At 37.5% G+C, this 12,170-nt stretch overlaps 1 protein-coding gene across 13 annotated transcripts in view; it reads left to right on the forward strand.

Annotated features, from left to right (window-relative positions):
- Positions 1-12,170, forward strand: part of WDFY3 (WD repeat and FYVE domain containing 3) — a 243,955-nt gene that overhangs the window by 143,848 nt on the left and 87,937 nt on the right. For all 13 annotated transcript variants that reach the window (XM_019465333.2, XM_019465400.2, XM_019465375.2 and 10 more), the window contains 5 exons: positions 522-753; positions 2,354-2,514; positions 4,764-4,875; positions 6,612-6,802; positions 8,451-8,603. In XM_019465333.2, coding sequence (XP_019320878.1) covers positions 522-753; positions 2,354-2,514; positions 4,764-4,875; positions 6,612-6,802; positions 8,451-8,603 — 849 coding nt within the window. The remainder of the gene's footprint in view (positions 1-521; positions 754-2,353; positions 2,515-4,763; positions 4,876-6,611; positions 6,803-8,450; positions 8,604-12,170) is intronic.

Here is a 12,170-nt window from a genome sequence, read left to right on the forward strand (position 1 = left end):
GTGTGAGAATGTGTTTTATGTTAAGATTAAAATGTGTGTGTATAAATTATATAATAGACTGTTAATTTTTATAATTTCTATAGCACTTTACCCATTATAAAACACTCTTCATGAATTATTTTAGTTGACAGACTCAGATTGAAGGTGACCCAGATAATTTCAAGACTATTTGAATTCTATAGTAGGGAAACTCTCTTTTTATATCAACCCCAAAATTTCATGCAAGCATCATTAATTTGATATGGAAACCACCCAGACAGTAACAGTAACTCTCTATTTGATGTTGCCCTTTCTGGCGTTAGATAGTTTATATCTGAGAGTTGGATGATAACAAATCCTTCTTCCATATCAGGTTCCAGAATCTTGGCCTTCCTCATAGCTCTCAACCCAGCCTCTTTTGTACATTTATAAAGTTGGATGACCTTGGGAATTGGAAGCTATACACAAAAAGTAGCTATTTTCCTGATGAAAGTGGGGTTCTTTTTGTTCTATCTCACACGTTGCTTTCACTCTTCTTACAGCTACATTATGTTCACAGTACCCCTGGGGGTTCGGGTTCTGCAAACCCACCAGTGGTCAGCACAGTCTATGCGTATGTTGGCACTCCACCTGCCCAGCGCCAGATTGCTTCACTGGTTTGGCGCCTGGGACCCACGCATTTTCTGGAAGAAGTTTTACCTCCTTCAAATGTTACTACCATTTATGAACTGGGACCAAATTATGTTGGAAGCTTTCAGGCCGTATGTATGCCATGTGAGTAACTTATTCTTTAAAGTTGTGTAAAACTTATCTCCTGCCATGTAGATACATGAATAAGTGCATGTACATGTGTATGTACAGGTTTACATGTAGGGCGTATATACGGTTCTACATTAGGTTTATCTTTAAAAAAGCCTTCTCCTTCACTTTGCTTCAGTGTGATAGTGTTCACCACTCACTCCTGTTCCAAATGCTCTCCTCCACTGATCATGCTATTCTTTCCTGATTTTTGTCTTCATGCCCCATCACTAATTTTCTAGTTTATCTTATTGGCTCCAAGATGTGCGTACCCTCTAAGAGTCTAACCACAGCCTTCTTTCTATAATTTCTCTTACTACATAAAGCATTTTAAAGTGTATCTATTCTGGTTAAAAGAAGGAGAGGTGTTTCCAGAAAAGACAAACACATATTTTTTTTTTACATTAGACTAATATTTTCTTCATTCCTTTATTCCTACAGTCCACTCTTGTCCTTTCTCCCAAAAGGTAGAGTCAAAGGAACCGATACTAAGCTGTGATTCCTTTGTAATACTCTTTGCAAGTGATGCCCTCATCCTCTTATTCTCATTCTCCCGAAGCTCTCAGAAGAGTTGGGATAAGTGTAGTAAGTGATAAAAATCCTGTGGCTAAGTAATTTGTTACTCACATAGTTGATTTAGATAGCATCTGGTAATAGCTAACACTGAGCATCAGTATGTGCAAATAAGTTAATACACATGAAGGAGATAGTTGTTCTGGAGCTCTTCATAAATGTTTGTTCATCTCCTCCAAACTTTGGTGTTTACGTACTGTTTTTCTAATCCCGATTTTACAGATGAAAAAACTAAAGCCCAGAGATCTGTCGGTCATGCATCTTTTAAGTGATAAAAGCAGAGATTCAAACTTAAGCCACCTAGGTCTGAAACTTGTATTCTTAACTCCTCTGCTACATTGTTTATTTATTTATTTTTTTAACTTTTTACGTTGTTTAGAAGAATATAGGGAGGCCCATCTGAGCACTCTTGTCAGGGAGGATACCTGGTGCTACAGAGTTTACAGGCCTTCCACTCGTGTTCATTCTTTCTCCTTTGATCCTTGAGGAAATGTTTTGTGATTTGATAACAGTTAAAACTCTTTCCCCTTACATTATGCTGTTTGTAAAACACATTTTAAGAATAAAAGTTGGAATGTAAAGGTCTATGACTAGCTGATTTTCTCTATTTTCTAAAGAGAAATAAATGAATAGCTGAAAACTTAAATAGAATAGTTTTTAAGTTTAGCTCCCTTGTTCCACTTTAAAAGATTTTTGGGGCACTTGGGTGGCTCAGTCGGTTAAGCATCTGACTCTTGATTTCAACTCGGGTTCATGAGTTCGAGCCCCACATCAGACTCTATGCTTGATAGCATGGAGCCTGCTTGGGTATTCTCTCTCCCCATTTCTCTCCCTGCCCCTCCCTGACTCATGCTCTCTCTGTCTCTCTCTCTCAAAACAAATAAACTTAAAAAAAAAAAATAGATTCTCAACTCTACCCATTTAAAAATAGTAAGAATAAAAAATTTGTGTTAGGATAGGAGAAATAGTGACAGTTTTGAAAAGGATCATTCTTCTTTTGAAGGTAAAGATGCAAAGTCTGAAGGTGTAGTCCCATCTCCTGTGTCATTAGTACCGGAAGAAAAGGTATCATTTGGCCTCTATGCACTCTCTGTGTCTTCCCTAACGGTGGCAAGAATCCGGAAAGTGTACAACAAGTTGGACAGCAAAGCCATCGCTAAGCAGGTAAGCAGAATGATTTCCTAGTAAACTGTGGCTGCTTTTCTCAGGAGCAGTGTTTCCGAGCTTTGTTACAGGTAGCACCCAAGTATGAGTAGTCCCTGAAAATAATGCCTTTTATGTATTGTTTATATCTGTTTTACTTGGCTTTGGGTTTAAGCCAAAACATGCTTAGATAATTAGCTTAATTTGGAAAAGTGAGAATTTCCTTCTAAGTGCATGGTTTATATTAATCCTTATATATTTTTTGGCAGTTAAATTGAACTGCAGATAACTAAAGAAAATAATTGCTATGTGCCAGGTATCATTTGGTTTAGGTCACAGCAGAAGATACAGAGAAAATCCCTGCCTTTGTGGTTCTTACATGGTAGTGGAGAGACAAATGATAATAACTAAGAAAATAGCCTAATCATAGGATATGTTAGAAGATGAAGAGTGCTCTGCAAAAAAATAAAGGAAGGAAAAAGTGATCGGTTTATAGTGTTAAATAGGATGATGAGAGGAGGCCTCATGGTGAAGGTGAAATTGGAGAAGACTTGAGAGAAGTGAGGCAGCAAGTCATGAAAATATAGGCATGGCACAGCATCGGGGGCGGGAGGCGGGCAGGGGGAGTTGTCCCAGCAGTACAAGTGCAAACGCTCTGAGGAGGGTGCATGCCTGCCCCGGAGGCAGGTGCGACTAGAGCAAATGAGAGAAAGCCGGGTAGTAGGAGAGGAATTCAAACAGGTAATGGGCACTAGACCACTTAGGGTTTATAGGCAGTGGTAAAGGTGTTGGCTTTAAGTGACATGGGAAGCGTTATAGGGTTCCAGACCTAACGAATGAGATGTCGTGACTGACTTTTTAGCCAGGGTGACTATGACCTCTATTAAGAATAGATTGAAGGGAGACAAAGGTAGGAAAAAGGTGAGTAGTTTTGTTTTGTAATAATTCGTATGAGTGATGATGGGTTTGTGAACAGGGGTGATAGCAGTGGCTGTGATGAGAAATGAATAGATTTGAGGTCTGTTTTGAAGATCAAGCTAATAGTTTTGGTGATTGGGTGTGAAATGTGAGGGAAAGGAAGGAATCAAGGATAACTCTGAGGTTTTTTGCTCTAACAGTGAAGAAAATAGAGTTACTTTTTCTGATTTGGAGAAAACTTCAGGAAGAGCAGTTTTGAGAGGAACATTGAGAACTGTGTTTTGGGAAAATTGAGCAGCATATTAGACACCTTAGTAGAGATCTCAAAGCCACTGAAAATATGAATCTGAAGTTCAGGGGAGAGATTCGAACCATAGATGTTCAGAGGTGGTATTTAAAGCCACAAGACTGGATGCTCTCAGCAAAGTGTAGATAGATGTGGAAAGGGACAGACTGAGACCTGGAACATCCAGGACTGTGGAGCTGGGGAGATCAAGAAGAACCAGCAGGAAACAGTGAGGAGCTACAGCTAACGAGAAAGGAGAGAAACTAGGAGAGATGGATGTGGTGGAAATCCATGATTTGCCATGGCGAATGTGTCTGGTCAAGAAAGACTAGGACTGAGGACTGATGACCAGTGGGTCTAGTGATGTGAGTGCCATCAGTGAGCTTGGCAAGGTGTTTTGGCTGATTAGGGGAGGCAAAGCCCAGGGGGAAGGAGACCAACAGACTGGAAGGAAAGGATTTGGGAACAGTAAGTATTAACAGTCGTTTATCTGTAAATACATGTACCATCTTCCAGAGAACATGAACTATACGTAAATTTAGTTCTACAGGTAACAGTAGAATTAAAGTCTTAGGATTGCGTTTGCTTTGAAAGCTCATAACGTGTATGAGTGTGTACACGTGCAAAACTTAACATGTCCTTTCTATAGGCATGTTTTATCTGTAAACACGTGAATAATTTATGTGACGTTTACTTAGAAATGAAGTGAAGCTAATATTATGTTCACTAATCAGAAATACTGTGAGGCAGTGAATGATAAGAACTTTTAAACTATGACAGTTTCATTCAGAAAGACCCTTGAAACTGTTTCCAAGGCCCCCTCACCATCTTTATCTGAGCAGATTGTATTTAATTTACTTTCTGTGAGTTTCTACCCATTGGAAGATCTCATACATTTTAAAAACATGAATGCCCATGTTTTTAGTATTCTGATAAGGAGAGAAAGAAACGATATGGTACCAGTCAGGTCTTTTTTTTTTTTTTCTTTTTTTCTTTTTCCAATAAAATGTTCAGACTGTTCTTCTATAGTTACATTTCTTTTTTTTTTTCCTTTCTTATTCTTCAGTTAGGCATTTCCTCTCATGAGAATGCCACTCCTGTGAAGTTGATACACAATTCAGCAGGACATCTTAATGGGCCTGCACGGACAGTTGGGGCTACTCTGATTGGATACCTGGGTGAGTCAGATTGTCTTACTGTTTTAAACTTCTTTATTTACCTTCAAATCTGCATTCACTTTTCCTCACAGGAGGAGAGGTGTTTAAATTCACATTTTATAGTGCCAACCTGTAGCGTTCTTGCAGTATTTAGAGATTAATGTAACAATCTCAAACTCCAGTCAACTTTAAAAATCATAATCTTTTTAAAAATCCCATTAACTTTGTCCCCCTTTTGTCAGCACTGATGAACGCTGACTATTTCTGTGTAATTTTAAGGTAAATTTCACACTTACATTTAGGGACAGATGTAAAGACTTAGAGAAATATTGATGAAAATTGCATAGTTTTCTTCAGTGTTGGTGACACCCGTGAGTGTATCTATTATTTGGAAGTGAGGTAGACGTAAGAGCTTTGGAGTGTAAACAGTGAATCCAACTATAGTAAACATTAGAGCTGGTAGACATTCTGCAGAGCCTTATACTTGATGTCTGCTTAAAAAGAGTTGATTTTTTTTTATTAGATAGAATCCTGAGATATAATCCAGTCAGGTGATTCAGAATTCAGAACCAGCCATTCTATATTTAACACACAAATCAATACATAATATTGGTTCTCTTTAAATTAGCAGAAAGTTAGTGTTATGCAAGTCAGACTCCTACATGTTTACCAGACATTGGCAATTTTTATTGCCTCGATATGCACATATCTTAACTTTGGTTTTTTTCTTTAACTACACTGCGTGATAAAGCAGTTTCCTTTATGCTAAGGCACATAGTGGTTTTTCTTTATTTGATAACAGCAAGTATTTACTGAGCCTGAACTATGTCCTTTGCAAAAATATAGCAGCACATGGAATAGTAGAAAGACCAGTGGGTGAAGAATTCAAAGATTGAGGTTCTAGCTCCTATTCTGTCACTCTGTGGCATTACACCAGACATTTGAGTTCTTTAGACTTCAACTTCTTATCTGTAAGCTAGTAATATTGGTCCTAATTACCTTACAAGGTAGTTTTCAAAATTTTGTGCCATAATATATGCAAGTGTTATGCATGCTGCAAAGCATACAAAAATATAAAACACATGTTAGTTTAATTTTTGGAAAACTCAATCTTGATTAGTAGACAAACAACATTCAAACAATGCCTTTTTTTAAAAACAAGGTTAGGAATATAGATGCAGTCTTTTTTAGTTGACATGAAGTTAGTTCTAGGCCTGTGTTTCCACATGATTATGCTCTCCTAGGGTCACTGATGCAGTGTTACTCAGACTAGGAGAGCTTTGAGTGATGGTCAGTGAGGTGCCCAGCTTGGCTTCTCTTGGGAATACTTGGTCCTTGCCTGGATGACATCCGCATCCCATTCCCCAGTTCAGAGTTAAAGTGCTGTTGCCCTCCCCAAGTTTATTCCCCAGCAGTACCTAATAAAGCATTCTCACTCACCTCAGAAATGTGTTCCCAGTGCCTCTGTGCTTTTTCTTTATAGTGTCCAAAGCTACACAGTCGGAACCTTTGGGCTTGCTCTCAAACCCAGCCCTTCTCTACTCACTCCTTTACTCCCACCTCATCTCTGAGAGTGTAGACATTCGCATTTATTACCTTCCACATCCTACCTTGGATTTGTTTTTAGAATTTTTGTTTTAAGATAGAGGTGTTTATTTACTTTTAAGTATAATTTAAAATTAAATACTTCTTAAGATGATTTATTCAGTTCTTGTTTACATGGGGAATTTAATTATTCTTCACTATCTTTTGATCAGGAGTAAGAACATTTGTCCCTAAGCCTGTTGCCACTACTTTGCAGTACATTGGTGGAGCTGCAGCCATCCTGGGTCTGGTGGCCATGGCTTCTGATGTGGAAGGGCTCTATGCAGCAGTCAAGGCCCTGGTTTGTGTGGTCAAGAGTAACCCACTAGCCAGCAAAGAAATGGAAAGAATCAAGGGCTACCAGGTTTGTAACCATAGAGCTTTGCCTTCACTTTACTCGGCATTGAAAAAAAAATCTTCTCAATTTTCATTATACATATTTTTTTCAAACTCTGGAAGAATGATCTCATCCAAGTAAACTTTAAAAGTCAGTACTTTTTAGTAAAACTAATGTATTTCAAACGAGAAGATGAATTGTTTCTTTTGGCTCAAGCTTTTTAACCTATTGCACCAAATCTCACTTCCTAAACTCTTGAATTAGGCTGTGTTATCTCAGTATAGCTTCGATATATTTCATAGATTTGCTAGTTTGGAGTTATGTTCCTCTATGGAAATAGGAGTGGAATGAAATAGGGTCATATTGCCAGCTGCTCTAGAGACTGCCAGATGGGTGATAGATCCAGAGATTTCCCTGTTTTCCTTGTCTCTCCCTTCCACACCTGGTCGTCTTTATCCCCGCCTTTACTTACCTAGTGGATGTGAGAGCCACTGTATAATATCTGTGCCGTTGCTAATCCTGAATAGTCATGTGGGATTTAAAATATATACAGTGTTCATATATTCACAATCTACTAGGTTTAGGCAGAAAGTGATTTGTCAGAAGAGAAACAAGTATTTGGAGCAAGATTAAATCCCTCTAGTGTAGGTGAAGTACAAATGCCTTTTCTAACTTGTAGCCGGTAGTTCATTAGTAGTGAATAAACTTTTTACTGTTTACTGTAGATTTAATCACACTATTTTGGTAAGTGTTTTATTTTGCAGAACTTTCAAAATGATTGTTGTGGCATATTTTACCATGAAAATATACAAACCATCTAAATGTTCCAACAGTATGAGAATGACTAATGATTCTAAAACCATTCCAGAACCTATCATTCAACCTTTTTTAAAAATTTTTTTTTAATGTTTATTTATTTTTGAGAGAGAGAGTGCAAGCAGGGAAGGGCAGTGGGGTGGAAGGAACAGAGGATCGGAAGCAGGCTCTGTGCTGACAACAGACAGCTCGATGTGGGGCTCGAACTCACAAACCGTGAGATCTGACCTGAGCCGAAGTCAAGACGCTTAACCGACTAAGCCATCCAAGCACCCCACATTCACCCATTTTAAAATTGTAATCATAGGGGCGCCTGGGTGGCTCAGTCGGTTGAGCGCCGACTTCGGCTCAGGTCACGATCTCGCGGTCCGTGAGTTTGAGCCCCGCATCGGGCCCCTGTGCTGACAGCTCAGAGCCCGGAGCCTGTTTCAGATTCTGTGTCTCCCTCTCTCTGACCCTCCCCCATTCCTGCTCTGTCTCTCTCTGTCTCAAAAATGAATAAAAACGTTAAAAAAATAAAATAAAATAAAAATAAAAAATAAAATTGTAATCATAAAGTCTATGTTGCAAAAGAAAAATCCTTTCAATAAAATGTTATGGAAAAAGAGAAAAAATTGTATGCATATGATGGCAACAATTTACATATATATGAATTGAAAAGGTAAAAGATATTTTAATGATAGTGATGGGATTACCCTTCATTTCAGATTTCTCTAATGTTCTATTGTCATAATAAAAATATAGAAGTCAGCTTAGAAGTCTTAGGAATTGCTTTACATAGAGGTCTCCCACGTGTGTTTGTGTGTGTGTGTGTATGTTTGTGATGACTGATCAAGCATTTGGTATTGCTTCCTTTTAGTTGCTGGCAATGCTGCTTAAGAAGAAACGTTCCCTCCTCAACAGCCACATTCTCCATCTAACGTTTTCCTTGGTGGGAACTGTTGATAGTGGACATGAGACCTCCATTATTCCAAATTCAACTGCCTTCCAGGATCTACTCTGTGATTTCGAAGTATGTACATGAATACTAACTGGTAATATATAGTCAGTGAATCCATTTCTTATTCTGTATGTTGATAGAGTTAACTTTTAAATATTTATTTTAGTATTAAACACATAGTTTAATATTAAATAATAGTTTAGTATTGAACTATTATTTAAACCCCCTGTGGAGCTGTTGGCTTCATGTGTAGAGAGATCATGTCTCCATCTATATCCCTGCCACCCACAGTGGTGCCTAGTACTTAATGTGTGCTAGCTGTAAAGTCTAGGCTGGAACTCTTCTGCCTCATAAATACTGTAAGCTCTGTCTTGTCAGTTATTTTAAATCCCTAACAAACAGGCTGTGTGCCCTAATTGCTTTCCTGAAACGTTATCTGGAAGTGTATTAGCAGCCTGGCTCTATACTCCATCTTTAGTACCCACAGCTCCAGAGCAAATGATGCAGGGTCTCCCTCTTTTCACAGCACTCAGCTCTCTTGCTCGCCCTCAGGCAGCACTGTCCTGGCTCCTGTGTCTTTCTCACTGCTTTCCCCATAATTTTCTGGCTCTGGAATTTTCATTATTTTACATAAAATCGTCCACTGTCTTTATCTTTTTTATCATTTTCTTTCTTTGAGGTTCTTACCCCATCCCATAGCCTCATCTTCTACAAAGTTGAGCCCCGAATCTGAATCTCTAGCTTGACATCTAATTTCCACACTTAGTTCCGATCTCTCGCTCAACATTTTCGTTTTATGTCCCAGCAACACCTAAACTGAACTTAACCATCCTTCCCCAAATTAGTTCTTCCCTCTAACTTCTGTTTCTATTAATAATACCACCATGTCCCTAGTCACTGAGGCTTGAAATTGAAAAATCATCCCTCTTCTTCTTCCCTGTTTATAAACAGTCTGAAATTAAGTCCTATAGACTGTACTTCCATATTTCATGTAGTTGACCTTTTTGTTTCTACTTTGACATCCTAGTCTAAGCCCTAATCAACTCCTCTTATCTACTAGGATAACTATCACTTCTTTCCCCCTTTCCTCAGCCTGTCCATAGATCTTTTGACCTCATTCTTTCTGAGGCATAATCATATCACTTCTTCAGAAACTTGCAGTGATTTCCCTTCCAACACAATAAAGTATACATTTCTCAACCCGATATTTAAAACTATAATACACAAACCTCTCATTCTTTTAGAAAATACCTACTGAGCATCTTTGAGCCGGGCATTGTGTTAGGTGCTAATGATGTGAAAATAAAAGATAGAGTCCTTGCCTCCAGGCATTTAGTCCATTAGAAGAGAAAAGCAAATAAATAGACGATTAAAAACTTGTGAAAGCACAGAGGTAAAGGTATGCAGAGAGAACTCTGGTAGTACTAAGGAGACCTACCTAATGAAGCCCGGCTTGTTTTCATCTGGTAACTGATATGTTTAAATCATGGGTTACTTTTAGTTTTAAGTATCTGATTAAAATCTTATAATACAAACATCAGAAATTTAGTTGTTTGACAAGTTTTGGCTTCATTTTAAATTACCTTGCACACTTTATGGCATCATATAGCATTCCTAATTAGTGCAAGCCATAATCGTCTATAATACTTAATTCATCCTATTTTTAAAACAGCATTTGACAGATAAAAGTAAAGTACTGGTGATAGAATATAGGCATTTTCTTTTTTAGTGGTTGTTCTAGAATTTATAATAGACCTCTATAATGATTCAGTCTGTCTTCAAAGTATATTATACCACTTTACCTAGAGTGTAGCAACCTTGCAAAGATACACTTCCATTTCTCTCCTTCTGTCCTTTGTGCTCTTATTGTCCAGCATTTTACTTCTATATGTTTATGGATCTCCACAATACTTTCTGTATTATTTTTGCTTAAATAGTTATCTTTTAAAGACATTCAAAAATTCTTTTATACATAATTACTTGCATATATAATATTCATGGCATTTTTTTCCTTTGTATAGATCCAGGTTTCCATCTTATATAATTCTTCTAAATGAAAAACTTCCTTTAACATTTTTCATAGTGCCTACTAGCCTTAAATTCTCCGTCTAAAAAAGTCTTTATTTTTTTCTTTTTTTGAAAGGTATTTTTGCATAGAATAGAATTCTAGTAAACTGTTCAAAATTCTTTTTATACCTTAAAGATGTCAGTCACTCCTTTTTTTTTTTTTTTATATTTCTTCTGCTTGGAGTCTGTTGACTTTTAGATCTGTGAGTTTGTCATTTTTATCAAATTCAAAATTTTTTAGGCATTATTTTTCCAGCTATTTTTCCTTGTGCCCTCCCCACCACCTTTTCTGGACTCCAATTACATATGTGATAGATTACTTGGTATTTTCCTGCAAGTCTCTAATGCTCTATCTAGTAATTTCTTTTTCATTCTTTTTCTCATGCTCGATTTTGAGTTGTGTCTTCAAGCTCACTGATTTATTTTCTGCAGTGTCCAATCTGCTGTTAGTTCCATCCAGTATATTTTTTATTTTAAATATTTTACTTCTCATCTGTAGAAGTTCATTTTGCATCTTTGGTTCTTTTCTGTTTCTCCTTCCCATATTCAGATTTTTGGTGACATTCTTTAGCATGTGGAGCCTATTTTTTTATTTATTTTTTTTAAAGTTTATTTATTTATTCTGAGAGAGAGTGAGCTGGAACGGGGGAGGGGCAGAGAGCTGGGGAGAGAAAGAGAACCCCAAGCAGGCTCCACACTGTCAGTGCAGAGTCTGACGCACTTGAACCCATGAGCCACAAGATCACAACCTGAGCCAAAATCAGGAGTCAGAGGCTTAACTGACTGAGCCACTCAGGTGCCCTTGGAGCATATTTTTAATAGCTTTTTTGAAGTCATAATAATCTAACATCTGTCATTTCTGGGCTATATGTAATAATTGATTTTTCTCCTACTTATGTGTCCTATTTTCCTTTTTCTTTGCATACTTGGTAATTTTTTATTGTATACTGAATTTTACATCATTAAGTGCTAGACTTCGTTGTTTTCCCTTATAAAAGTATTGAACTTTGCTCTGGCATTGTAGTTATCTTTTTGATGCACACTATTAGGATTTGTTAGGGTGGCCCTAGAGTTACCTTTAGTCTAGCACGAATACTCAGTTTTTCACTTCTAAGGCCTCTACCTAACTCCCCATGTATTATGAAATCTACCCACTCTTTGGTGGGAGTGCAAACCAGTCTCAGACCTTTGTTAAGTTCCAGGAATTGTTTGGTGTACAGTTCTGCAGTGGTTATTTCCAATTTTGGACCCCACATGAGATTTCGGTCACTTAGTCTTTGTCTTCAATGCACAGCATTCAGTATTCATTCTTTTCCGTATGTTGTGTTCAGTATTCAGTAATAATATTCAGTCACTGATTTCCATATAAGCTTTCTATAGATCTTGCCTTTCCAGTTGTTTAGGAGGGTAATTCCATAGCAATTAATCCTTTATGAAGAGAACCAGAAGTCTTCTGTACAAACAGTTTCATAGGGCTTCACCAAATAAAAATTTATAAGGTGGTTATAGTCAGTTAGCTATATAAGTGAAATAAGTTCTATGTGCTGCATTTATGTTTGTTGGATAGTCATT

This window comes from Panthera pardus, unplaced genomic scaffold, assembly GCF_024362965.1.
Source record: "Panthera pardus isolate Hobbes unplaced genomic scaffold, ASM2436296v1 HiC_scaffold_13, whole genome shotgun sequence".
Taxonomy (NCBI): Eukaryota; Metazoa; Chordata; class Mammalia; order Carnivora; family Felidae; genus Panthera; species Panthera pardus.